The sequence below is a fragment of the Mastigoproctus giganteus genome, chromosome 8, assembly GCF_048544385.1.
Source record: "Mastigoproctus giganteus isolate SK-2022 chromosome 8, ASM4854438v1, whole genome shotgun sequence".
In the NCBI taxonomy this organism is placed as follows: domain Eukaryota; kingdom Metazoa; phylum Arthropoda; class Arachnida; order Uropygi; family Thelyphonidae; genus Mastigoproctus; species Mastigoproctus giganteus.
Genome location: NC_143582.1, coordinates 48,079,174 through 48,103,945, shown reverse-complemented (window position 1 = coordinate 48,103,945; position 24,772 = coordinate 48,079,174). Strand labels below are relative to the sequence as shown.

Genomic DNA, 24,772 nt, shown 5'->3' with positions numbered 1-24,772 from the left:
AATAATCGCCTCCTTATCCCTGCTAGAAAAATTCCTGTATATCATTGACAAGACACCATGAGCTACTCTTGCAGCTCGTCTGCACTGCTCAGAGAACTTCATATCTGCCTGCACAATTACCCCCAGGTCCTTTTCATTCTCCATCACTGTCAGTGTAGTACCACAGAGTTGATACGTTGCTCTGGGGTTACTGTTTCCCATATGTAGTACTTTACATTTGTCAATGTTAAACTTCATTTGCCACCTCTCAGCCCATCTGTTCAACCTTTCCAGATCCTGTTGCAGCAGCATAGCGTCAGTAGTGTCCTTAACAACCCTGCCAACTTTGTATCATCTGCACACTTGGACATTAAACTTGATATACCATCATCAATATCATTCATAAACACCGAAAACAACAACGGACCCAACACTGAACCCTGAGGAACTCCACTAATAACATTAGTCCACGTTGAGCAGTGTCCATTGATTACCACTCTCTGTCTTCTGCCACTCAACCATCCCCTTATCCATAGCAGCAATTTGCCTCCAATGCCACACTGCTCCAATTTGTGCAGCAGTCTTCCATGTGCAACAGTATCAAAAGCCTTTCTAAGATCCAAATATATAATATCAAAGTTATTCCCAACATCCAGTTCTTTTGTGACTACATCATAGTATCCAATCATATTGGTCAGGCAAGACCTGCCCTTAACAAAACCATGCTGCGTCTGAGCTATAACTGAATTCTTGTCTAGATGATCCTGCAGTGTTTCTTTAACCAGTGCCTCCATTAATTTTCCTGGAACAGAAGTTAAACTAACAGGTCTATAATTACTTGTGTCAGCCTTTGATCCTCCTTTGTGAATTGGGGTTACATTTGCACATCTCCAGTCTATGGGTACCTCCCCTGAGTCCAAAGAAGCTCTCATAATTATGGCTAGGGGTTTGCTTACTTCCTTTGCTGCCTCCTTTAATATAACTGGATAGATCCCATCCACAGCAGGTGCCTTTATTATGTTTATCCTCAACAATCTCTCCTCCACTTTCCTCAGTTATTACAAAATCATCTAGCTCACTGCCAATGTCTACTTTACCTACGTCATTCTCCTTCCTGAATAACTCCTCATGCGTGACTGTAGATGCAAAATAATCGTTTAGATTGTTAGCCACCTGAGCAGGATCCTCAACTGCTGAACCATCAATATCCAGTGGACCAATCTGATTCATCCCTTTCCTTCTTGAGTTTAAATAGGTAAAGAACTCTTTTCTGTTTTTCTTTGCATCCTTTGCCAAGGATTTTTCGTAGTCTGCCTTTGCCTGCCTAATCTCCTTTGTGACTTGGTTACAGACCAACTTATATCTATCATAGGCTTCCATGTCACCCATTAATTTGTATGTATTCCATACATTTTTCTTCTCTGCCACATGTCTGACAACCATTTAGGCCTAAACCTTGAACAATATTTCTTAGTTGGTATGTAAAGCTTGGTAGCTTCCAAGATTAGTTCCTTGAATGCTTCCCATTTTGAGTTTGCTGTTGGTAACATCATCAGTTGGTCCCACTATATAGAATTTAAATACTGTCTCAGACCATCATAGTCGCCTTTACGAAAACAAAAACCCTTCCCTTTACCTCTGATGGTAGTTACCTCCTTGAGTAAATCCCACTTCAACACACTGTGATCACTGCCGCCTAGTGGTTCATTTATCTGCAGATTCTTAATGCATGAAGAATTACTACTGATAATCAGATCAAGAGTATTGCTCCCTCTTGTTGCCTCACGAACATGCTGATGTAGAAAACAATCATCCAATAAATCCACAAAAGCCTGGCTAGTGTGCGAGTGACCAACCCACAAATTCCAGTCAATATCTGGGAAATTAAAATCCCCCATTATAAGACTCTCTGATTTACTGGCCCACTCCATTTCCCTGTACAATATCTTATTATACTCATCAGAGTCATTAGGCCTATAGCACACTCCTACTCTCAATTTTGATTTCCCTATGCTTATGTCACACCAAACTGACTTGACACTGCCCTGTCCATCGATGTCGACTGGCTTCACTTCCTTGGATTTTATGTGTTTCTTAACTAATAGCATAACCCCTCCTTCCCTCCTGTCCTGTCTATCCTTTCTATACACATTGTATTCCCCAAATTCCAGTTCCGCATTCCTTATATCTGTGTGACACCACGTCTCTGATATCCCAACAATATCTGCCTTTGATGTTTTGAGCAAAACCTCAAATTCATCAAATTTATTTACCAAACTCCTAGCATTGGTGTACACGCAAGTATGCATGCACTTGTTTCTATTCTTAGCTACCCTAACACAACCCATGTGTTTACTTGTACCGCAATGACTTCCAGCAGTCTCTGAAATATCCTGCATCTTGTTTTTCAGGCTTCTGCTCATTTCAATAGAAGCAGTGCAAGAATCACTTCGACCTCTGCCAGTGGCTACTGTTAATCTATTAGTCCTTGTATCCCCCCCAACTAGCAGTTTTCCGACCCACCTAACACTGCCTCGACAGCATCAGCAAAAATTCTTGCATCCTTTCTATTTAAGTGTATCCCATCCCTGTAGAAGCAGTCTCTCCTGTTAACAAGTACAGACCAGGCTGAAAAAAATTCTACCCCTTGAGCCTTGCACAATCCCTCCAGGGCCGAATTGATCGACAAGGCTCTCATCATATACTCCCTCCTATCGTGTCTGGGCAGTATTGCAGACACTTTCAAATTCAACCGTAATTCCCGGCTTTTTTTCAACAGTGACCTGTACTTGCTAAGTAATTCTGCCGGACTATTTTATAATAGTCTGGCTAGGCACTGCCTACCTTGCCTACCCAGAGAGCTTTCCCTAGTTGGGACCCATCAGGGGGCCCAGCAGCTAAATGGTCAGATGAATTTTGTACTGAAACATGACACTACACTTAACAATATCCATACACTTTTAAATCTCTGGCCTTTACAGCATACTGTAACACACAGCAATGTATGTATACTACATGGAAATGGGGGAAACTCCTGGTGCCGTTACACCCTAACCACACTTTACACCAGGAAGTCATCTTTAATGGCCTTGTCCACCACCTACATAGTATTCCAACAAATATCTTGGACATAACCATTGGCCTGATAAATGATATGATTAGAGAGAAAAAAGAGATCTGCACTAAACTACAGCAAAATAGGCAAGCCATATGGCAAGATCCTACTAAAGGCCCAGTCACAAAAAATTCCCAGTGTAGGTATAACTTATCTAAAAAAACATATCCATGGTTCTCTCCTGGCCTCCAAATGACCTTTTGATTATAAAGAATAGCTCATTAAAGCCAAAACTATTCAGCCTTGACTTCATTGATGATCCTTGCTACATGTGGCTCTGAAGAGAGCTGTGAACATGACCTATATGATTGCCCCTCTATAATTTCCAGTGAACCATACTGATTCTTAACTGGACACAGCACCACCTTGATAAGTATGTTCATGAAGAGAAACTCTTCTGACCAATCTGGTTAATTACTAATATAAAGTCATAAAACATGTAAGAAACAACTCTGTGATTATATTATAGATGTTAGTAAACCTTTTGATACAGTACATCAATAATTTAAAAAGGACTGGGCAAATTATTAGAATGGGTGAGAAAAGAAAAGGTTTTTTTTTTTTTTTAATGGCCGATACTTTAAAAGGTTATATCCTTGTATCATAATACAAGTCGACCATCACTAATCCGGTTCCACCATTAATTCGGACATAATTTCCGCGAACGTAATTTCAAATTTCCCGGGTCAGCGCACCGACCTGCCACTGCTGTTTTGGTGGCAGCATCAGCTGTTGGTGCGAACTTGTAAACACTGGCAAGCCATTCCCACTTGTTTTTCTGCATTTACTATTATAACCTGCTCACATTTAGCCCCAGCCATGGTTCAAGTGCATAAAGGAAGTGCCTCTCGTGGTGTAAAGCGCAAACACCATACATTGTCCATAACAGATAGAGTTGAACTTCTGAAAAAACTCGACAGCGGTGTGTCTGTGAGAAGTTTAACTCTGCTTAATTGTAAATTCCAGCAATTTCTCTCAGTTCCTCTTATCTTAGTAATTTTATTTTAGCCATTGCTTTTTACATTTTTTTTTTTTTTTTTTTTTTTTTACAACACACTTATACAAACTTGCGGAAAAACACAACACAATATGATAGATAATACAGCGCGCTAATGAACTTGTTTTCACAAAATCTCTAACAGTACTAACAAACTAATTGCGATGTTTAAGAGTTTATTTTATCGTAATTAGTTTTATTGCGGCACTCGCCGCGTGTGCAATAAACTAATCACAAACGACCTTCATATGTATGCCATAATAGCATCACAAGTATGTGGCAGACACAGCTTCTCAAAAAATAAAGTAACCAACATATGTGGCCATGTTGGCCACATACATGCAACATAAAAAAAAAATTTTTTTTTTTATATATATATTTTAAGCGAAAAAACGACAACACTAACATTACAATATTTATTTTAGAATTACTAATCAAATTATTTCCTAAATATTTTTTGGCCCCTGGGGAATTTTTTTCTTAAACTAGCTTGGCAGTCAACGTGTTAAAGGTAGAAAGAGGTGGTTAGCTGTTGGGTAAAATGTATGTGCTAAAATAACCACTGGTGATCCAGCAAACTCACTAATCCAGCACCCCACAGGTCCCAACGCTGCCGGATTAGTGATGGTTGACCTGAACTTACACTATCCTATTTAGTTGTTTTGGCAGTGCTTTCACCAGGAATTTTCCAATTAGAAATCTGATTAGTTTGAAAAATTAATTTGACCTTAGAAATGTTTGATGGTATGCTTTGCAAAGGCTACACTTAATTTTGGAAGGACAGTGTATATCAATAATGTAATTCTGACTGAAAAAAGAACCAATAATCAAATTAACTGGAATATCAATTAACCTTTCTTACCTAGCAGAACACCTTTCATATATAAAAACAGATATGCCCAACAGAATCCAGATGAATTCATGACAAGTGAATGACCAAAAATACAAGTGTGAGTAAAATGACATAAAATTTTGTTTGTTTTCTTAGCTACACAATGAAGCAATAGGTGTAAATAAAGATGACAACATAATCACGCATAATCTTGTATGTGTGAATCAAATTCTAATTTTATTCATAAAATTTACCTTTTCAACATCTTGAAAATAATCAAGGTTTTCCAATTTGGAAAGTTCATTATTATCCAATATGAGCTTCTTAATTCCAATACCATCTCGTTTTTCAACTTTCTTAAGATTTTTTCCTGACAGGTCTAAAACATGTCGCTCTAAAACACAATAAATAAAGTCTTTAATGTTAAAAATCTTACAAATTAGGTAACTAATTTCATACAGCTTTTAAAAATAATACTTTTTTTTAAAATTCATGTAACATTTCTCAAGTTCATATATATTTCACTAACTAATCACACCATAAGTACCCAAAAACATGGATATCAAACTAGAAATTTGATGTGATTTATAAGCCTCGACTACAAGTACACATAACTAACAAAATTTTGAATACTGAACAATGAACAAGAAGCAGGACAATAAAGAGAACTATGTTGTTGTCAATGCTCCACACAAATATATTTGCATAAAAACATTATAACAATTAGGTGTCAGTTATCAATTTTTTTTATTGGCCTATTAACAATTACACTCATAATTACAATATCATGATTCTAATATTTTAATGTACAGTTTTTTTTGTTGTTTTTTTATTTGTAACCTAACTGCTGACATTCAGTTGTGCAAGCTAATTTACACATACTATCTATTACTTAGAAGTTTATAATAATACATGCAAATATAATCAACAGGAATTTTTTCTGGTCTTTAATATTAAAATCCATATTTTGGAATTGTATTTTTTCTGATCTTTAATACTATTTTTTGTTAAAGAAATTATCTTATTCATAATACTATGTAATAATAAGGTTTCCGTTATATGTTTAATTGTTTCTTATATGTATTTTGTGTGTTGAATCTCAACAGGGGTCGTTGGTTTTTCTCTAGTGTCAATATAGTGGCAATTAAAGGGGTTCTTTTTTTTGTAAATTTCATAGGTATTACATACATAAACGCACCAATCATCATCATCATCAATACAGGATGAAGGCCTCCTCAGTAAGTTTCCAGCAACTTCAGTCTTGTGCTTCCTATTGCCATTGTGCACCGCAAATTTCACAATTTCATTGATCCACCTCCTCTTTGGTCTTTTTCTTGGGCATTTAGAGTTAAGCTATATCCATTCCAAAATTCGTTTGACCTATCTATTGTCAGTTCTTGATATGTGACCTGCCCATTTCCATTTTAAGCACTTTGTTCTTTCAATAAATAACGTCATAGACCTTGGTCTGTTAGAAAATTCATTCACATGTTTTTTGGTCTCTCTTTGTTATGTTCAAAATTCAGCACCCCCCCCCCCCCCCATACTTCACTATATGACCCTCAGTCTTTGTCAAGTTTTAGCATTCAACGTCCATGTTTCACAACCATACGTTAGGACAGGGAGGATACAGTGATCAAAAACTTTTTGTTTGAGACAGAGTGGCAAGTTTGTCTTGAAGACTATATTAAGCTTTCAAAATGCTTGCCATTCCAATTTTATGTACCATTTAATTTCCACCTGTTGAAATTTCTTTTCCAAAGTTTCCCACTTCTTCTAGTACCTTTTGTTTCCCTTTCCCACTTCTTATCCATCAGTCATGATTTTCTTTGGTCTGGCAAATTTGTTGAACATAACCTGTGTTTTTTTTATATTAATCTTTAAGCCAAACTTCTTGCTTTCATTCTGCAGTTCTTCAATGTTTTGCAGCAATTCTTCCAAATCATTGGAAAGAGAATATCATCTGCAAATTGTGAATGAGTAAAGTAATCTCCATTTATCTTGAGTCCTTTATTATCCCAATTTATCTTGCAAAAAATTTCTTCTAAACAGGCAGAAAATAGTTTTGGGGATATTCAGTGGCGTAGCCAGGATTTTTTGTCAGCAAGTAACTCACAAAAAAGGCGGCAATTGCCTAATACTAAAAAGTGCCACAATACCAGATTTCTGCATCAGGGAGTACAATGTACCTGCTGACCCTACCCTGGCTATGCCACTGGGGAGATTGTGTCCCCTTGTCAGATGCATTTTTCTATATTAATCTTAACTTTATCACTGTTGACTCATAGTGATGCAGCCACCTTTTCATATATTGATTGTAAAATATTGACATACGTTCTCTCTACACCTTGGTCGATTAAGGCATTGATTATTGCTTGTTTTGTGACCGAGTTGAATGCTTTTTCATAGTCAATAAAGGCTACGCATAATGGAAGGTTGTATTCATTGTGCCACCCTATAATTTGCTGCACTGTTTGGATGTTGTAGTAGTAGAGGCATGTGATGCAAGAAAGCAAGCTTATGTAGCATCAGCCAAAAAAAAAAAAAAAAAAAACACCATTTCACACATCCATTCCCTCTAAAAGTTTGTCCAGTTCCTTCTTGAATTTATTTAAGAGATCAGCTTCCACAACGACAGAGAGAAGTTTGTTCCATCAATTAACTACCCGCTAGCTAAAGGCAAATTTCCACACATCTATTCTACAACTGTCTTTCCTCAATTTGAATTTATGCCCCCTCAGGTTTGTAATCTGAGCAAGAGGAAGAATTCCATCAGAATTGAGCCTGCTCAACCCATTCAAGGCTTTATACACTTCAATCAGCTCACCTCGCAGGCACCTAGTCTCCGCTGCAATTTGCAGAACTAAACCTTTCTTCATAAGAGGACCCCTTTGTTCCCCTAACCAAGCTTGTTGCCCTTCTCTGTACTCGCTCAAGCAACTCTACATCCTTCCTAAAATGAGGCCTCCAGACATGTGTGCAGTACACAAGGCATGGCCTGACCATTGCCTTATACAAAGCCTTATACCTTTTCCCTACTGGCAAAATTCCTGTATATCATTGACAAGAACCCACGACCTGCTCTGGCAGCCTGTCTGCATTGCTCAGAAAACTTCATATCTTACTGCACAATTATCCCCAGGTCTTTTTCATTTTCTACCACCTTAAGTGTGGTACCACACAAATGTATGTTTCTCTGGGGGTTACTTCTACCTATATGTGATCCACTGTACCGAAACCACCTCTGAATCCTGCTTGTTCTTTCAATTGTGCGACATCAAGTATTGTGCCTATTCTTCTTGAAAATATGTGTGAGAACCTTGTAGACAACTGGCAATAGATTTACTGGTCAGCAGTTTTTTAAATCTGCCTTACCACCTTTTTTGTGCAGCAGAACGGCTTCTGCATTTTTCCATGGTACAGGTACCTTGTTAAGCAGAAGGCATTTTGAAAAATAGTTTGGCTAGAGCTTTGCATACCATACCAGCTGGCCTCCAGTTTTCAACATTTCAACAGTGACTTTATCGGGTCCTGCTGCTTTGCCATTTTTCTTTGATTTTATAGCATCTTCTACAAAAATTTCTAGTACAGCTTCTGCATCTGGTATTGGATCCAGTCATCGTCTTTTATCCTTATAAAGATTTGAATAAAATTCTTCCTCTCGTTTTAGTATTTGTTGTTGCATTTTTGTTGTCTCATCCTCAAAGAAAACATTTGGCTGTATGTAACCATTTTTCATTTTGCTTCCTTTAGCCCTTGATTTTCTTCTAGTGTTCTTCTGACAAGATCAATGTTGAACTTGCACATTTCTTCATTTATGCACTTTCTTATGGTCTTGCACATTTCTACATATTCTACTTCATTCCTTATGTTACCACTTGGATCCATTTCTTGTCGCTTTTTCATTGTGACAATTGTTTCTTTTGATGTTCTGGTTGGTCTTTCTTATTTTACAGTAGCTGCAAGGGTGTGGGTAGTGACTACGATAGTCTCAAGGACTGTCATTATCAGTTGAAATATCTGTGTCAGGAAGGTCTTACAGCACATGAAAATGATTGGACTGGCACTAACCAGCTATTGAAAAATCATCAAATATTGATTATTTGATTGAAAAATATTGATTGAAAAATATTGACTGAAAAATCATCAAATACTGATCATTTTTCAATAGCTGGTTAGTGACAGTCTTCTTCACTTCGGTTGACTTGACCAATTTCTTTCCTTCTTTCTTGCAATCAATTTTGATTTTTGCCCTCAGTAACTGATGGTTGCTTCCAACAATAAAATGGTTCATGACTGAGCAGTCAGTAAATAGTTTTACTGTCTGTCAGTATGAAATCAATTTCACTAAGTATTTCCAAGAAGGGTCTTCCACGTCCATTTTCATCGGACCTTTTTCTTGAAGAAAAAGTTCACGATTAAAAAATTTTTTGTTTCTCCGCAAATTCAACTAGTAGATTGCCTTTATCATCTCTTTTTCCATTTTATAGTGGTAGTCGTCCTGCTTGTAACGGCTCAATACATCTTCATAAAATTCTTTAACTTCATCATCATTGTGGCTACTTGTAGGTGCATAAGCTTGATAATTTGAAGCGAATAGCAACTATTTATCTTAATAGCAAAAATAGTTACCATTCTCTTCAAATTATTCAAGTTTATACTCCTACAAGTAGCCACAGTGATGAATTTGACGAAATTTATGATCTATTGTGCCTCTACAAGCAGGACAACCTGTTTGTGCACCACTACTGTGATATATAAATGCCAGTAATATTCATATAAATTTTTTTCGCCTTCTGCAGTTTGCTATTGCTACCAAACAAAGAACTACGTTATGGCTAGATCCATTCTGCTATATTTTTGGAAATTACACAGATCCTAAAGAATAACATCATTGGTCACGCCAAGTTTTGTAATGCATATGACTGCTATTTCTGGATGGCAAATATATCCAAGGTACCCCCCCCCCCTTGCATCTCATCCATTGTGGATATTTCTCATCCGTGGGTTGCTAAGGTCCTCAACATTGCCTACCTGCTCACCAATGCAACTCCAAACAAAGTTAAAACTTGAGTCTGGACAGCAGTAAACACTTAAAAAAAAAAACAGCAATATACAGTACTTCTCCACTGGAGCGGTGAGTTTTATTTAGAGTACTGCAATGCCAATGCAACTGCAACTCATAGTAAAGATGCCTTCACAATGAGATCAATGCACTAAGTAACAAACTTAGTTTTTTTAATGCTATACAAGAAAAGTGGCCATAACTTACAACAATGAGCTTACGTAAGTGTGAAAATCATACTATGATATCTAAATGACCTGCAACAGCAAGCGACAGTTTTTTTGTTAGAAAAGAAAGTGGCTAAAAATATGATAATGTAGCAAAAAGATGACCATTATTTGCAGGCCAGTGAATGTGTGGTGGACAGTTCATGAAATTTATCAGCAAACTACAATGAGACCTGTTTGCAAAAAAAGCAGTGCTATTTAGAAGTACTGCACAAAATGTTACTTCCATGTGTGCTACCAAAGTAACAAGAACAAGAAGCAATGTTACAGAAGGAATAGAAAACCTTTTGGCCATCTGGATTGAGGATACAGATCAACAACATGCATTCATCAGCATGAGAATAATTATAGACAAGGCATAAGTCTACATATTCATGTAAAGCAACAATTTTTTGAAAATGCAAATGAAGCTTTTAATGCTGGTTATGTATGGTTTGATCACTTTAGCATTAGTAGGTCATATGTGCAAGAAAGCAAGTTTATATAGCATCAGCCAAAAAAAAAAAAACACCCCTCCCATTTCACCTACCCATTCACTCCAAATGTTTGTCTAGTTCTGCCTTGAACTTATTTAAGTTGTTGACCTCCATTATGACAGATGGAAGTCTATTCCAACTATCAACCACCCGCTGGCTAAAGGCAAATTTCCGCACATCTATTCTACAATTGTCTTTCCTTAATTTGAATTTATGCACCCTCAAGTGAGTAATCTGAGCAAGAGGAAGAATCCCATTACCATTGAGCTTGCTCAATCCATTCAAGGCCTTGTACATCTCGAGCATATCACCTCACAGGTGCCTAGTCTCCAGAAGCTGCATTTTGCAGAACTTAAGCTTTTCTTGATAACACCAACCTTTAGTTCCACTCACCAAACTCATTGCCCTTCTCTGTATTCGTTCCAGCAGCTCTACATCCTTCCTAAAATGATGCCTCCAGACCTGTATACAGTACTCAAGGTGTGGCTGATCATTGCCTTATACAAGGGGATAATCACCTCCTTATCCCTGCTAGAAAAATTCCTGTACATCATTGACAAGACACCATTAGCTACTCTTACAGACCGTCTACACTGCTCAGAAAACTTCATATCTGACTGCACAATTACCCCCAGATCCTTTTCATTCTCCATTACACTGAGTGTAGTACCACCTAGTTGATATGGTACTCTGGGGTTACTGCTACCCTTATGCAGCACTTTACATTTGTCAATGTTAAACTTCAGTTGCCACCTCTCAACCCATCTGCTCAACTTTTCCAGATCCTGTTGAAGTAGCATACTATCATTACTGTCATTAACAACCCTGCTAACCTTCGAATCGTCTACAAACTCAGACATTAGCAATGATATACCTTCATCAATATTATTGATAAATACCAAAAAAAACAATGGGCCAAATGCAGAACCCTGGGAGACTGCACTAATAACATTAGGCCACGAAGAGCAGTGTCCATTAATAACCACTCTCTGTCTTCTCCCACTCAACCATCCTTTTATCCATTGTAGCAACTTGCCCTTAATGCCATGCTGCTCCAATTTGTACAGTATTCTTCCATGTGCCACCGTATCAAAAGCTTTTCTAAAATCCAAGTATATGATATCAAAATTAATCTTTACATCCAATTCCTTTGTCACCACATCATAGTATCCAATCAAATTTGTCAGACTAGACATCCCCTTAACAAACCCATGCTGCTTCTGAACTATAACTGCAGTCTTGTCTAGATGAACTCTTTGCTGTTTTTCTTTGCATCCTTTGCCAAAGATTTCTCGTAATCCGCCTTTGCTTGCCTAATCTTCTTTGTGACTTGGTTACAGACTAGCTTACATCTGCCATAGGCTTCTGTGTCGCCCTGATAATTTATATGCATCCCATGCATTTTTCTTTTCTGCCCACGAGCCACATTAATTCATCTGATATCCATTTAGGCCTAAACCTTGAACAGCATTTCTTAGTTGGTATGAAAAGCCTAGTACTCTCCAAGATTAATTTTCTGAAGGCCTCCCATTTAGAATTCACCATTGGTAACATCATCAGTTGATCCCACTGTACAGAATTTAAGACTCTCTGAGACCACTGTAGTCACCTTTACGAAAGCAAAAACTTTCTCTTACTCCTGATGGTAGTTACATCTTTAAGTAAATCCCACATCAATACCCTGTCATTACTGCCACCTAGTGGTTCCTTTATCTGCAGATTCTTAACACATGAAGAATAACTGCTGATAATGAGATCAATAGTATTACTCCCTCTGTTTGCTTCTCGGACATGTTGCTGAAAAAAACAGTCATCCAATAAATACACAAAAGTCTTGCTAGTGTGCGAGTGACCAACCAAGTGACCAGTTAAAATTCCCCCATTACAACACAATGTGATTTACTGGCCCACTCTATTTCTCTTTACAATTGCTCATTATACTCATCAGATTCATTACGCCTATAACACACATACCTACTCTTATTTTCCCTTTCCCAGTCCTTATGTCACATCACACTGACTCAAAGTTGCATTGTCCACCAATATCAATTGGATGCACTTCCTTAGATTTTATGTTTCTTAACTAACAGCATAACCCCTCCTCCCTTCCTGACCTGTCTAACCTTTCTGTACACATTGTACTCCCCAAATTCAAATTCTGCACTGCTTATATCCAATATTGTTGGGATATCGGAGGTGTGGTGACACATCTCTGATATTCCAAAATCGTTGGGATATCGGAGGTGTGGTGACACATCTCTGATATCCCAACAATATCCACTTTTGATGTCTTGACCAGCACTTCAAATTCATCAAATTTATTTGCTATACTCCTAGCATTGGTGTACATACAAGTATTCATACACCTATTCTTACTCTTAGTTACCCTAACACAACCCATGTATTTACTTATTCCATGATGACTCCCAGCAGCCCTTGAAATCCCCAGTACCTCATTTTGTAGGCTGCTGCTCATTCCAATAGAAGCAGTGCAAGAATCACTTTCACTTCTGCCTGTGGCAACCGTTAATCTATTAGTCTGTGAATCTCCCCCCCCAAGCTAGCAGTTTCCTGACCCACCTAACACTGCCTCAATAGCATCAGCAAAATTTCTAAATTTTGCTGATGCTATTGAGAAATTTTCAAAATTTCTGGAGAGGCAACAAGTGCACACAGACAATTGAGGAATATCTTAGAACTTTTAAGGACAAAAACAAATTAGTTAATATATGCAGTGCATTACATTTCAAGCATGCTAACAAATAGTAATAATTCATGATTTATATAAAAAAAAATGCAATGATTTATTGTGCAAACTAAGAGTATTTTTTCATTTCTGTGCATCTACTGCATATGAAAATCCATCCATTAGGAGTTGAGCAATTACATGTGGATGGATGGATATGGCAAAGATATGTGCTTTATGCATATATGCTAATATGCCAAAAAAGGAAAGACATCTTCCTCAGTTAGTTGTCAGTGCAGATGAAACAGATGTCCTTTGGAAACATCTGTTGCCTGTGAGGAGAAACGTGTGCACAGCTTTAAGGTAGCCACAGATCACATTACTATTTTGTTTGGAGAAAACTCAACAGGAAATTTAAAATTAAAACCCACATTCATTTCTCCTGCAGAAAATCCTAGAGCACCTAGTGGTTCCTTTATCTGCAGATTCTTAAAGCATGAAGAATCATTGCTGAGCTTACAACAAAGAAAGCTTTTTTTTTTTTTTATGTGAACCCCAAACATGAGAGGTATTAGAACCTATAGTACTCAGTACCGTGCTTGGGTTGGAGGTTGAGAAGACGAAAGAAGATATTTGTTGACATTGGACTTGAACTTCTGTAGATTGTAATTTTCAGGAAATACGTATGAAGGAAGGTTGTTCCAGAAAACGGCAGTTGAATGAATAAATGAGGAAAATGAAAAGTTGGTTCTGTGGGTTTGACGTTGGACAGTAAATGGATGTTGGCCGGTGGCGGCACGTGTTCGGACTGTTTTGAAAGAGAGCGGGAATTATAGAAGCCAATTCAGAAGAACAGTGCCCATGGAAGTATCTGTAAAAGAGGCAAGCAGCAGAAACAGTGCGTCTATGAGAAAGCGAGTGGAGAGACTCTGTTAGAGATGAGTCATTAATTAACCTAACTGCCCTCTTCTGAATGGAATCAAGAAGCCTGAGAGAGGTTTTTGGGGCACCACCCCAAATGTGGGAACAATATTCCATGGCAGGGCGGATTTGCGATTTATACAGAGTGAGCAGCTGTTTGGAAGAAAAGTAACGGCGAGAGCGAAAGAGAAAACCAAGTTTTTTAGATGCAGAGGAAGCAACATTTGTAATGTGCTTGTGCCAAGAGAGATTAGAAGTCAGGGTAATCCCCAAAAGAGATATATCCTTTTGCCTAGAAGCTTACCTGTAATATGGTGTTCAAGCTGAAGGGCAAGGATTACTCAAGATATTTTTAAACAGTGGTCATTATACGATTTTTGCCCAACTGTTACAATATTGTAAGAGAAATTGCCTTCCAAAAAAAAAAAAAAAAGGTTTTGCAACTCCTTGAGAATATCTCTAGTCACCCAACTGATTTTATATCTTTGGCAATAGATGTTAAAATTGAAATTGCATTTCTTCTACCCAATACATCATTATTGCAGCTCCCAAACCTGGGAGTTATTGCTGTGTTTAAGGAATACTACCTGTGACATACATTTTACAGCTTATAAAAAAACACACACACATACACATTACTCTAGACCAGCAAATGGACAAACAGAAGACATGGTTACAAGTGATACAGGTGAAGAAGATGAACCAGGAAAAAGTCCCAGCATGCAAAGTGCTATTGGAACTCCTTCATACAATAAATCAAGTGAAAATTGCCTCAGAAAAGGATCCTAATGTGAAACGTAGCAGGCAAGGAAGATTGAACATGCAATTTTTTGTTACAAAGAACATTACATAGAGAAAGAAAAGCAAATTAAACAACTGAAAAGCAGTCCTTTCTTTAAAAACAATGAGGCAGCAGTGTCTGAGTCCTCGCAAAAATAAACTGGTGGTTTATTTTAGAGGTTACTTTACACAGAGTTTATATTAAAGATAAAATGGTAACTCAAGGTCTATCAAGAGAGATTGAGCCACCAATTTTTTTTTTTTCCTTAGTAATAAAAATTATTTTTTTAATTTAATTTTATTTTATTTTTTGTCTTTGGAACATTTCTTTTGTGCAACACATCATATCCAAATCAATACATATACAAAGGGTACTAGGAAAGTTTTGCAATACAGCTTTGTTTATTTAATTTTTTCAAAGTAATTTTCTCTACATTCAATACACCTCTCCATCCTCTGAAACCAATCTTTAAACCAGTTCTGCCACATTTCACTAGGGAGTAAAGCAAACTCGTTGTCCCAAGCCCGTAGAAGGTCCTCATCACTGGAAAACCGCCTCCCTTTTAGCTTCATTTTCACATGCGGGAACAGTGCAAAGTCGCAGGGAGCAAGGTTTGGACTGTAGGGAGGGTGCTCGAGAAGTTTCAGTCCTGTCGTGGTCAAATATTCGGTGCAGGCTTTGGCGCGGTGACCTGGAGCATTATCGTGATGGAGGTACCAGGTGTCCATTCTTGACTTTGGCCGCAGGTTCTTCATAGATCCAATGACTTTAGGCAGGCATTGTTCAGTATACCACTTAGCTGTGACTGTCTTCTGCGTGTCCAAAACGACGCGTTCCACAATTCCACTCGATTTGAAAAATACAGCTATCATTTTCTTCTTTACAGATCGGGATTTTCTGACAATTACGGGTGTGTCGTCATCATCAAAGACCCAAACTTTGTTTTGAGCCTTGGTCGGCAGATCGTAATAGTATAGCCAAGTCTCGTCACCTGTCACGATGTTGTTCACATAACGAGATTGTCCCTTATCAAACTTTTTTAACATCTCCCGGCACCAAGTCACACGTCATGTCATCTGCTCTTCAGTCAGTTGATGCGGCACCCAGAGAGAACAAAGTTTCTTCACGTGCAAATGATCTTGCAGAATCGAACGAATTGCGGTGCATTTAGGCCCAAAGTATCCTCTATCTGTTGGTAGGTCACTCGCCTGTTTTCGTCAAGCATTTTCCTCACAGCAGTAACGTTTTCCTCCGTAACTGACGTTCGTGGCCTTCCCGGCCTCTCAGAATCCTCCAGAGTGAAATTTCCCCTTTGGAATTCTCTATACCACCTGAATATCGTTGTACGATGTGGACAATCATCATCTAGTGCAAGAGTCATTTCTTCTAAGCGGCTACTATGCACGTATGAACATGTCTCAACATGCAGCAACAAGCAGCTTCCTGTGATTCATTGTTGTGTCATATTGCAAAACTTTCCTAGTACCCTTTGTATAGGCAGATTGGCCCCTTCATTTTGTTATTCATCACAGTTCTGAGGAACATAACCATGAGAAACAGCAAGAGCTTACTGTGCTATTAGCAATAGCATTAGTAGAGGCATGTGATGCAAAAAAGCAAGATTATGCAGCATCAGACAAAAAAAAAAAAAAAAAAAAAAAAACTGCCATTTCACCCCTCCGTTCGTTCGAAATACCTGTCCATTTCAAATAGCTGAGCCTTAAATTTATTTAGGCTATCAACTTCCACAACAAGGGATGGAAGTATGTTCCACCAACCAACTACCCGCTGGCTAAAGGCAAATTTCCACACATCTATGTTTCCTCAAACTGAATTTATGCCCTCTCAGGTGATTATTCTGGACAAGAGGAAGAATCCCACTGGCATTGAGCATGTTCAAACCAATCAAGGCTTTATACACCTCTATCAGATCACCTCGCCGGTGCCTGGTCTCCAGACAGGGAATGGAGACTAGACTAGACTCCTATTCATGCACAATTCATTATTACTATTGTTTCAGTAATAATGAATTGTTACAGTTCATTATTACAGTATAAGCCTCAGGCTTCCTTGCACCGTATGGCTAATAATAATAATAAAGATGAGGAGAGCAATGATCGGAATGAAGTCTACTGAGGGTGCGCCCCCACCATAAGGTATCAAAAGCCCCTCAAAGTCGATAAAGATCGCCAGAACATACCTGGAAGATGAGGTGATGAAGTTCTAAAAGGCATCTTTGCATCCAAGCCCTTGCTTAAAACTGTATTGAAGAGAGGAGGTGGAGCTTGTAGCTCCCTGCAGTGTGGTAAATTTTAGTACCGATTAGTCTAACACTTTTCCAGGGTGAGAGAGCAAGGCTATGGGGCGGTAGGATCTGGCACTGTCTGGAGGTTTACCAGGTTTTTGTAATATATTAAGGGTGTGTTTTCAAGGTTTGGGAAACGTTCCAGTATTTAAGCATTTGTTGAATAATTTAAGAACTTTAGGCTTTAGGTCATAAAAATCTTTGATAAATGTAATGCCTAAGAAAAATTTTGATATTCCAAGGAAAAATCTGCATACATGAACACTTCTTATGTAGATACTTAAATGACAGCTATTTCTTACTGCCAAGGAAAAGTGGTATGCAATGGTTAGAGAATACTGTCATTGTTGCGCAATCAAAAAGCTGGACACCACCATCACTAAAACAGTTAATCAAGTAATGCAAAACATCCCATAGCATTACAGGAATATCGAATGCACAGTTGCCTACAAATATTCTTTACAAATCATGTCACAAATCTCAAACAACTTTCAAGTGGTCGAGGATATTTTCAAGTTTTATTCACCAATCAGAAAATGTGCAGGCTGCAGTAGATGGCAACATAATCACAAAACTATAACAATGGAGAAATTTTTAAAAAATCCATCCTCTTAGTTTTGTCATCAATCGATAACCTTCTGTACAAGTGGTAACTTGTATGGTTTCATCCTCAGACATTGACATAACATGTTAAACACTGCTGACTTTGACATGTTGTATGGATTTCCCTGGGCTGTGTGTAAAACTTCCTCAAACCAGCTCCATTGCACTCTCACTGACTTCTGTTCCAGCACCACCTCTGCCAGAATAATTGCAAAAACAGGTGTCCTTTAAGAATTTTCCATACTATTGCAGAATTTTAGGTCTACTCGGTGGCTTCTATTTAAACTGGGTTTGAAATTTATGCATAGCAAAGGTGGCAGACTGCAACTCGTTGAACCAAATTTACCAACCCCATGCAGTGTGCCTTCTTGGTGTTGATAATTTCGTTAAACAGGTTGGTAAATTCCACTATGGTTACAGTTTTGTGATTATAACACCATTCTGTATCACCAGGAAGTGATATCAGATTAGTATAATGTACCTTATTTACAGGGTACCCCAATGTACCCTGTTAACAGGAGAGACTGCTTCTACAGGGATGGGATACACTTAAATAGAAAGGGTGCAAGAATATTTGCTGATGCAATAAAGGCAGTGTTAGGTGGGTCTGAAAACTGCTAGCCTGGGGATATACAAGGACTAATAGATTAACAGTAGACACTGGCAGAGGTGAAAGTGATTCTTGCACTGCTTCTATTGGAATGAGCAGCAACCTGGAAAACAAGATGCAGGGTATTTCAGAGACTGCTGGGAGTCATTGCGGTACAAGTTTGTTTGTTTGTTTGTTTGTTTGTTTGTTATTTGGTTTTTAGGAGCATTAGCAACTAAGGCCATATTGCTCCGGGTATATGCGGTGGTCATTCCCTGACCTTTCCGCATCCTCCATATTTGGTGGGCATGGGCTCAAACCCCAGTCTAATCAAGAAGCGTGTGCTACACACTGCTGCTCCTGCCCACCTGCGGTACAAGTAAACACATGGGTTGTGTTAGGGTAGCTAAGAACAGGAACAGGTATTTGTATACTTCCGTGTACACCAATGCTAGGAGTTTGGTAAATAAATTTGATGAATTTGAGGTGTTGCTCAAAACATCAAAGGAAGATATTGTTGGGATATAGATATGTGGTGTCACACAGATATAAGGAAGGCAGAACTGGATTTTGGGGAGTACAATGTGTACAGGCAGGATAGACAGGATAGGAAGGGAGGAGGGGTTATGCTATTAGTTAAGAAACACAAAATCCAAGGAAGTACAGCCAGTCAACATCGCTGGACAGTGCAGTGTCGAGTCGGTTTAGTGTGACATAAGCATTGGGTGATCAAAATTGAGAGTAGGAGTGTGTTATAGGCCTAATGACCCTGATGAGTATAATAAGAAACTGTACAGGGAAATAGGATGGACCAGTAAATCAGAGTCTTTAATGGGGGATTTTAAATTCCCAGATATTGACTGGAATTTGTGGGTTGGTCACTCACACACTAGTAAAGCTTTTGTGGATTTATGGATTATTGTTTTCTACATTAGCATGTTCGGGAGGCAATTAGAGGGAGTAATACTCTTAATCTGATTATCAGTAGCGATTCTTCGTGCATTAAGAATCTGCAGATAAAGGAACCACTAGGTGGCAGTGATCACAGTGTGCTGCAGTGGGATTTGTTATGTTTGTTATTTGGTTTTTAGGAGCATTAGCAACTTAGGCCATATTGCTCCGGGATATGCAGTGGTCATTCCCTGATCTTTCTGCATCCTCCATATTTGGTCGTGATGGGCTCGAACTCCAGTCTAATCAAGAAGCATGTGCTACGCACTGCTGCTGCTTCCCACCAGGCTATGGAAAATGGTAGGCATTCAAAGAATTAATCTAGGAAGCTACTAGGCTTCACATACCAACTAAGAAATATTGCTGAAGGTTTAGGCCTAAATGGATGTCAGATGAACTAATGAGACATATGGCAGAGAAGAAAAATGCATGGGATACATATAAATTAATGGATGACATAGAAGCTTATGATAGATATAAGCTGGTCTGTAACCAAGTCACAAAGGAGATTAGTCAGGCAAAGGCAGATTATAAGAAATCTTTGGCAAAGGATACAAAGAAAAACAGCCAAGAGTTCTTTACCTATGTAAACTCTAGAAGGAAAGGGATGAATCAGATTGGTCCACTGAATATTGAAGGTTCAACTGTTGATGATCCTGCTCAGGTGGCTAACAAACTAAATGAGTATTTTACATCTACATTCACACATGAGGAGTTATTCCGGGAGGGCAATGCCAGATGTGAATTAAACTCTGGCAGTGAGCTAGATGATTTTGTAATTAACTGAGAGGAAAGTGGAGGAGAAATTGTTGAAGATAAAAACAAGAAAGGCACTTGGGGTGGATGGGATCTATGCAGTTATATTAAAGGAGGCAGCAAAGGAAGTAAGCAAATCTTTAGCCATAATTATGAGAGCTTCCTAGGACTCAGGGGAGGTACCCATAGACTGGAGATGTGCAAATGTGACGCCATTTCACAAAGGAGGATCAAAGGCTGACACAAATAATTATAGACCTGTGGGTTTAACTTCTCTTCCAGGAAATTTAATGGAGGCACTGGTTTAAGAAGCACTGCAGGATAATCTAGACAAGACTTCGGTTATAGCTCGGACACAGCATGGTTTTGTTAAGGGAAAGTCTTGCCTGACCAATTTGATTGGATACTATGATTCAGTCACAAAAGAACTGGATGCAGGGAATAACTTTGATATTATATATTTGGATCTTAGAAAGGCTTCTGATTCTGTTGCACATGGAAGACTGTTGCACAAATTGGAGCAGTGTGGCATTGGAGGCAAATTGCTGCTAAGAATAAAGAGATGGTTGATTGGAAGAAGACAGAGTGGTAATCAATAGACATTGCTCATCGTGGACTAATGTATTAGTGGAGTCCCTCAGGGTACAGTGTTGGATCCATTGTTGTTTTCTGTATTTATAAATGATATTGATGATGGTATATCAAACTTAATGTCCAAGTTTGCAGACAATACGAAGGTTGGCAGTGTTGTTGTTAAGGACACTAATGACAGTAAGCTGCTGCAATAGGATCTAGAAAAGTTGAGCAGATGGGCTGAGAGGTGGCAAATGAAGTTTAACATTGACAAATGTATAAGTACTACATATGGGAAGCAGTAACCCCAGAATAACATAACAACTCTGTGGTTGTTGTTTGTTTGTTATTTGGTTTTTAGGAGCATTAGCAACTAAGGCCATATTGCTCCGGGATATGCGGTGGTCATTCCCTGACCTTTCCGCATCCTCTGTATTTGGTGGTGACAGGCTCGAACCCCGGTCTAATCAAGAAGTGTTTGCTACGCACTGCTGCTCCTTTCCACCTGGCTACGGAGGCGCCTAACTCTGTGGTAGAGAATGAAAAGCACCTGGTGATATTGTGCAGGCAGATATGAAGTTTTCTGAGCAGTGCAGATGGTCTGCAAGAGTAGCTCATGGTGTCTTGTCAATGATATACAGGAATTTTTCTAGCAGGAATAAGGAAGTGATTAATCCCTTGTATAAGGCAATGGTCAGGCCACACCTTGAGTACTGTATACAGGTGTGGATACCACATTTTAAGAAGGATGTAGAGCTGTTGGAACAAGTACAGAGAAGGGCAACAAGAGTAGTGAATGGAACGAAGGGTTGCTCTTACGAAGAAAGGCTTAAATGTTTCAGTTTACAGTGTCTGGAGACTAGGCACCTGCAAGGTGATCTGAATGAGGTGTATAAAGCCTTGAATGGTTTGAACATGCTCAATGCTAATGGGATTCTTCCTCTTGCTCAGAATAATCACTTGAGAGGGCATAAATTCAAATTGAGGAAAGACAGTTGTAGGATAGATGTGCGGAAGTTTGCCTTTAGCCAGCGGGTAGTTGGTTGGTGGAACAGATTTCCATCTTTTGTTGTGGAAGTTGATAGCCTAAATAAATTTAAGGCTCAGCTGGACAGGTATTTCGAACGAACGGAGGGATTAAATGGGAGATGTTTCTTTTCTTTTCTTTTCTTGGCTGATATTGCATAAGCTTGCTTTCTTGCATCATATGCCTCTACTAATGTTATTTACATAATATTGTTTGGGGTTTGTAAAGGAGGTTTGTGAATACCTTGTATTAATGGACACAGAAAATTACCATTAGATACTGGTCAAAATTATCTATGCCATCCAGTGGTGGAATTTCTTTTAGAAAGAAATGTATTATAGCTCTGTCGCAAACATTTTTTTTTTTCCTATATACATATCACCTTATTCAGACTTGCTAAAAGTAATTTTTTATATATAAAATTCTGGAAACAGCATTTCTTATGTGTGCTATTTTATTGCATTGCTAAATAATGTGCAATAGTGGAACAGCATTGAAAAGAAAAAAAGTTTGTAAACATTCATTACCAGCAGTAGGGCTTTCGTTAATATGCTCCACTAAACATTAACGAACAATATTTGTTCATATGCATTGGAGCATACTAACAAATATTGTTCCATCTGCTCTGTGAGTAATCCATGATCATCGTAAATCTAATTAGTGTGTTACTGTAAATAACTTGACTTTCACTTGCATTTATTGCAAATGCCTGTCAACCACTGAAAATGCAAATGTGTGTCAATTATCCTTGAAAATGTTCCATCTAAGGAGGTTGAAAATACCAAAAGGACACCTATTAAAGTGTCTGCATCTGTATTAGAGAATGTCTATATTGGAGTCATCATTTAACATCAATTTCTAATATTTCTGGCTAGGACCCAAGCCTTAGTGTCCACAACACGAACTGCCCCTTTTAGAGTGGTGTCTTCTAAGGGAGATCTCAATGTACCATGAAAAATTTTCAGCATAAAATGGGAAGCTGAGTGACCAATGAGGAAGCACAATCACCCATATCAGTTTTTAAGAACTAAAACCACAAATTTATAGCATAAAATAATGATTTTTTTTCCCACAAAGTTGTCAAATTGAACAAATTGACACTGCATCAATCTAACACACCAAGACCTGCTTTCCTTATATTACACCATCAGCCTTGCATATCAAGCACTTGGTATGTGAGGCTGATAGTATAATAAGGATAGCATTTTTAGCATTCATTAAAAAGGAGTGATACAGGAAGTACCAGAAAACAGCTGAGAATAATCTATAACCCTTTACTCTTTAAGAAATTAAAACAGATTATACTATATTTCCATTTATATATAGGGTGTTTCGAAATTGCACAGAAGAAATGTTGAAGCATATTTCTTGTAAAAGTTCCTATAAACTAATCTTAAAAGTCTATTTCGGATATGAAACAAACCTCTACAGCAGCTGTTCAAAGTCACCTCCATTTTTTTTTTTTTTTTTTTAATGCAGCATTCATCACAAATTCACGACTGCCATATAACTGCATTCACTGTTTAAAGCTGTAATTGTCCTACATTCCTTTTGTAACCAGTGACTATATTATTTTTCCTGGAACAGAAGTCAAGTTTAGATGTCTGTAATTATTCCTTCATTAGTGCTACCCAAATGCAGTATTTTGCATTTATCAATTTTAAAAGTCAATTGCCAATTTTCAGCCCATCTGTCAGTTTATCTAGATCTACCTGAAGTAGCACACCCTGACCACCTTCATATTATTATTAGCAAAATGAAACATTAAAATTGATAAGCCTACATCATCATCATTAATAAATTAAGAACATTACTGGGTCCAACAACGACTCCTGTAGAATTCCATTCATCACATTAGTTCATTATGAGCACTGGCCCTTTATAACCACTTAACCATCACTGTATTCATAACAGTGACCTAATGCCACATTACTCCTATTTAGATAACAGCTACACGTGGTACAGAATTGAAAACTTTATTTTTCAATTAAATAATCCACCAGGTTTCCATGAGCGAGCATTCATTTTATTATATATTTTATATTCACGCTCAACGACCAAGAGAACATTTATAAGCAAGGTTCCCATCTCTCTGGTAGATTCTTTTGACGGAAAAATTGGTCAGATCAATAGGTGCACGAACACTGGTTCAAAATTTGGTTTAGGTCAAAGATTTGTAAAAATTGAAATGATTAAAAATACTGCCTATATGGAAAGGACAATCGAAGTGATAAATAATTACAACTATAAATATTTACATAGTATATAGCTAAATATCAGCCTAATTTTTAAGCTTGCTCCTCATATAAAAAGAATGCTAACTTTGAATTAAAAAAATAAATTACTTAGTGTGATCTGTCAGCCGCAAACAAAAATTTAATGAATTAAACTGCTAAAAAATAAATACGGCTAACACAAAATACACCGAAAAATCAGCGTTTCTGAACATCATAAACATACCTTCAGCCGCCATTTTAAAAGTTCCGCCAGGTTACAGAGTATAGAAAATAATGTACAGAAGAATTATATAATATAAAGAACTGCTATTGATATATGCACAATATTTTGTTCATAGTAGTGAACTACAACAGTTAGTGGAAAAGGCACGCTTTAATTGTATCTCATACTGTGACTACCATCACAACGAGTTGTCGTGATATTGCACTACCTCGAATAAGTAACGTTTCACCAACGGAGAAGACTATTGTTACTTATTCCGGAGGATACCACCACCAAGACAGGACCGTTTCAAGGCTTATTGGCCTATCCTGGGTTTTGGTACCAGTGTTGCAATTATGCCAACCCAGTTGTGAAATATAATTCCACAATATGAGAGATGCCGAATGGTATACATTACTACTAGAAATGGTAACTCGTTGTGAAGGTAGT

General features: G+C 38.0%; 1 protein-coding gene across 1 annotated transcript in view; it reads right to left on the bottom strand.

Moving 5' to 3' along the window:
* Nucleotides 1-24,356, bottom strand: part of Cep97 (centrosomal protein 97kDa) — a 220,207-nt gene extending 195,851 nt beyond the window's left edge. Inside the window, exons 1-2 of the mRNA XM_090380233.1 lie at nt 24,344-24,356; nt 5,178-5,317 (exon numbers count right to left, since the gene is read on the bottom strand). Of these exons, the coding sequence (XP_090236359.1) occupies nt 5,178-5,317; nt 24,344-24,356 (153 nt within the window). The remainder of the gene's footprint in view (nt 1-5,177; nt 5,318-24,343) is intronic.
* Between the last annotated feature and the right edge of the window lie 416 nt (nt 24,357-24,772).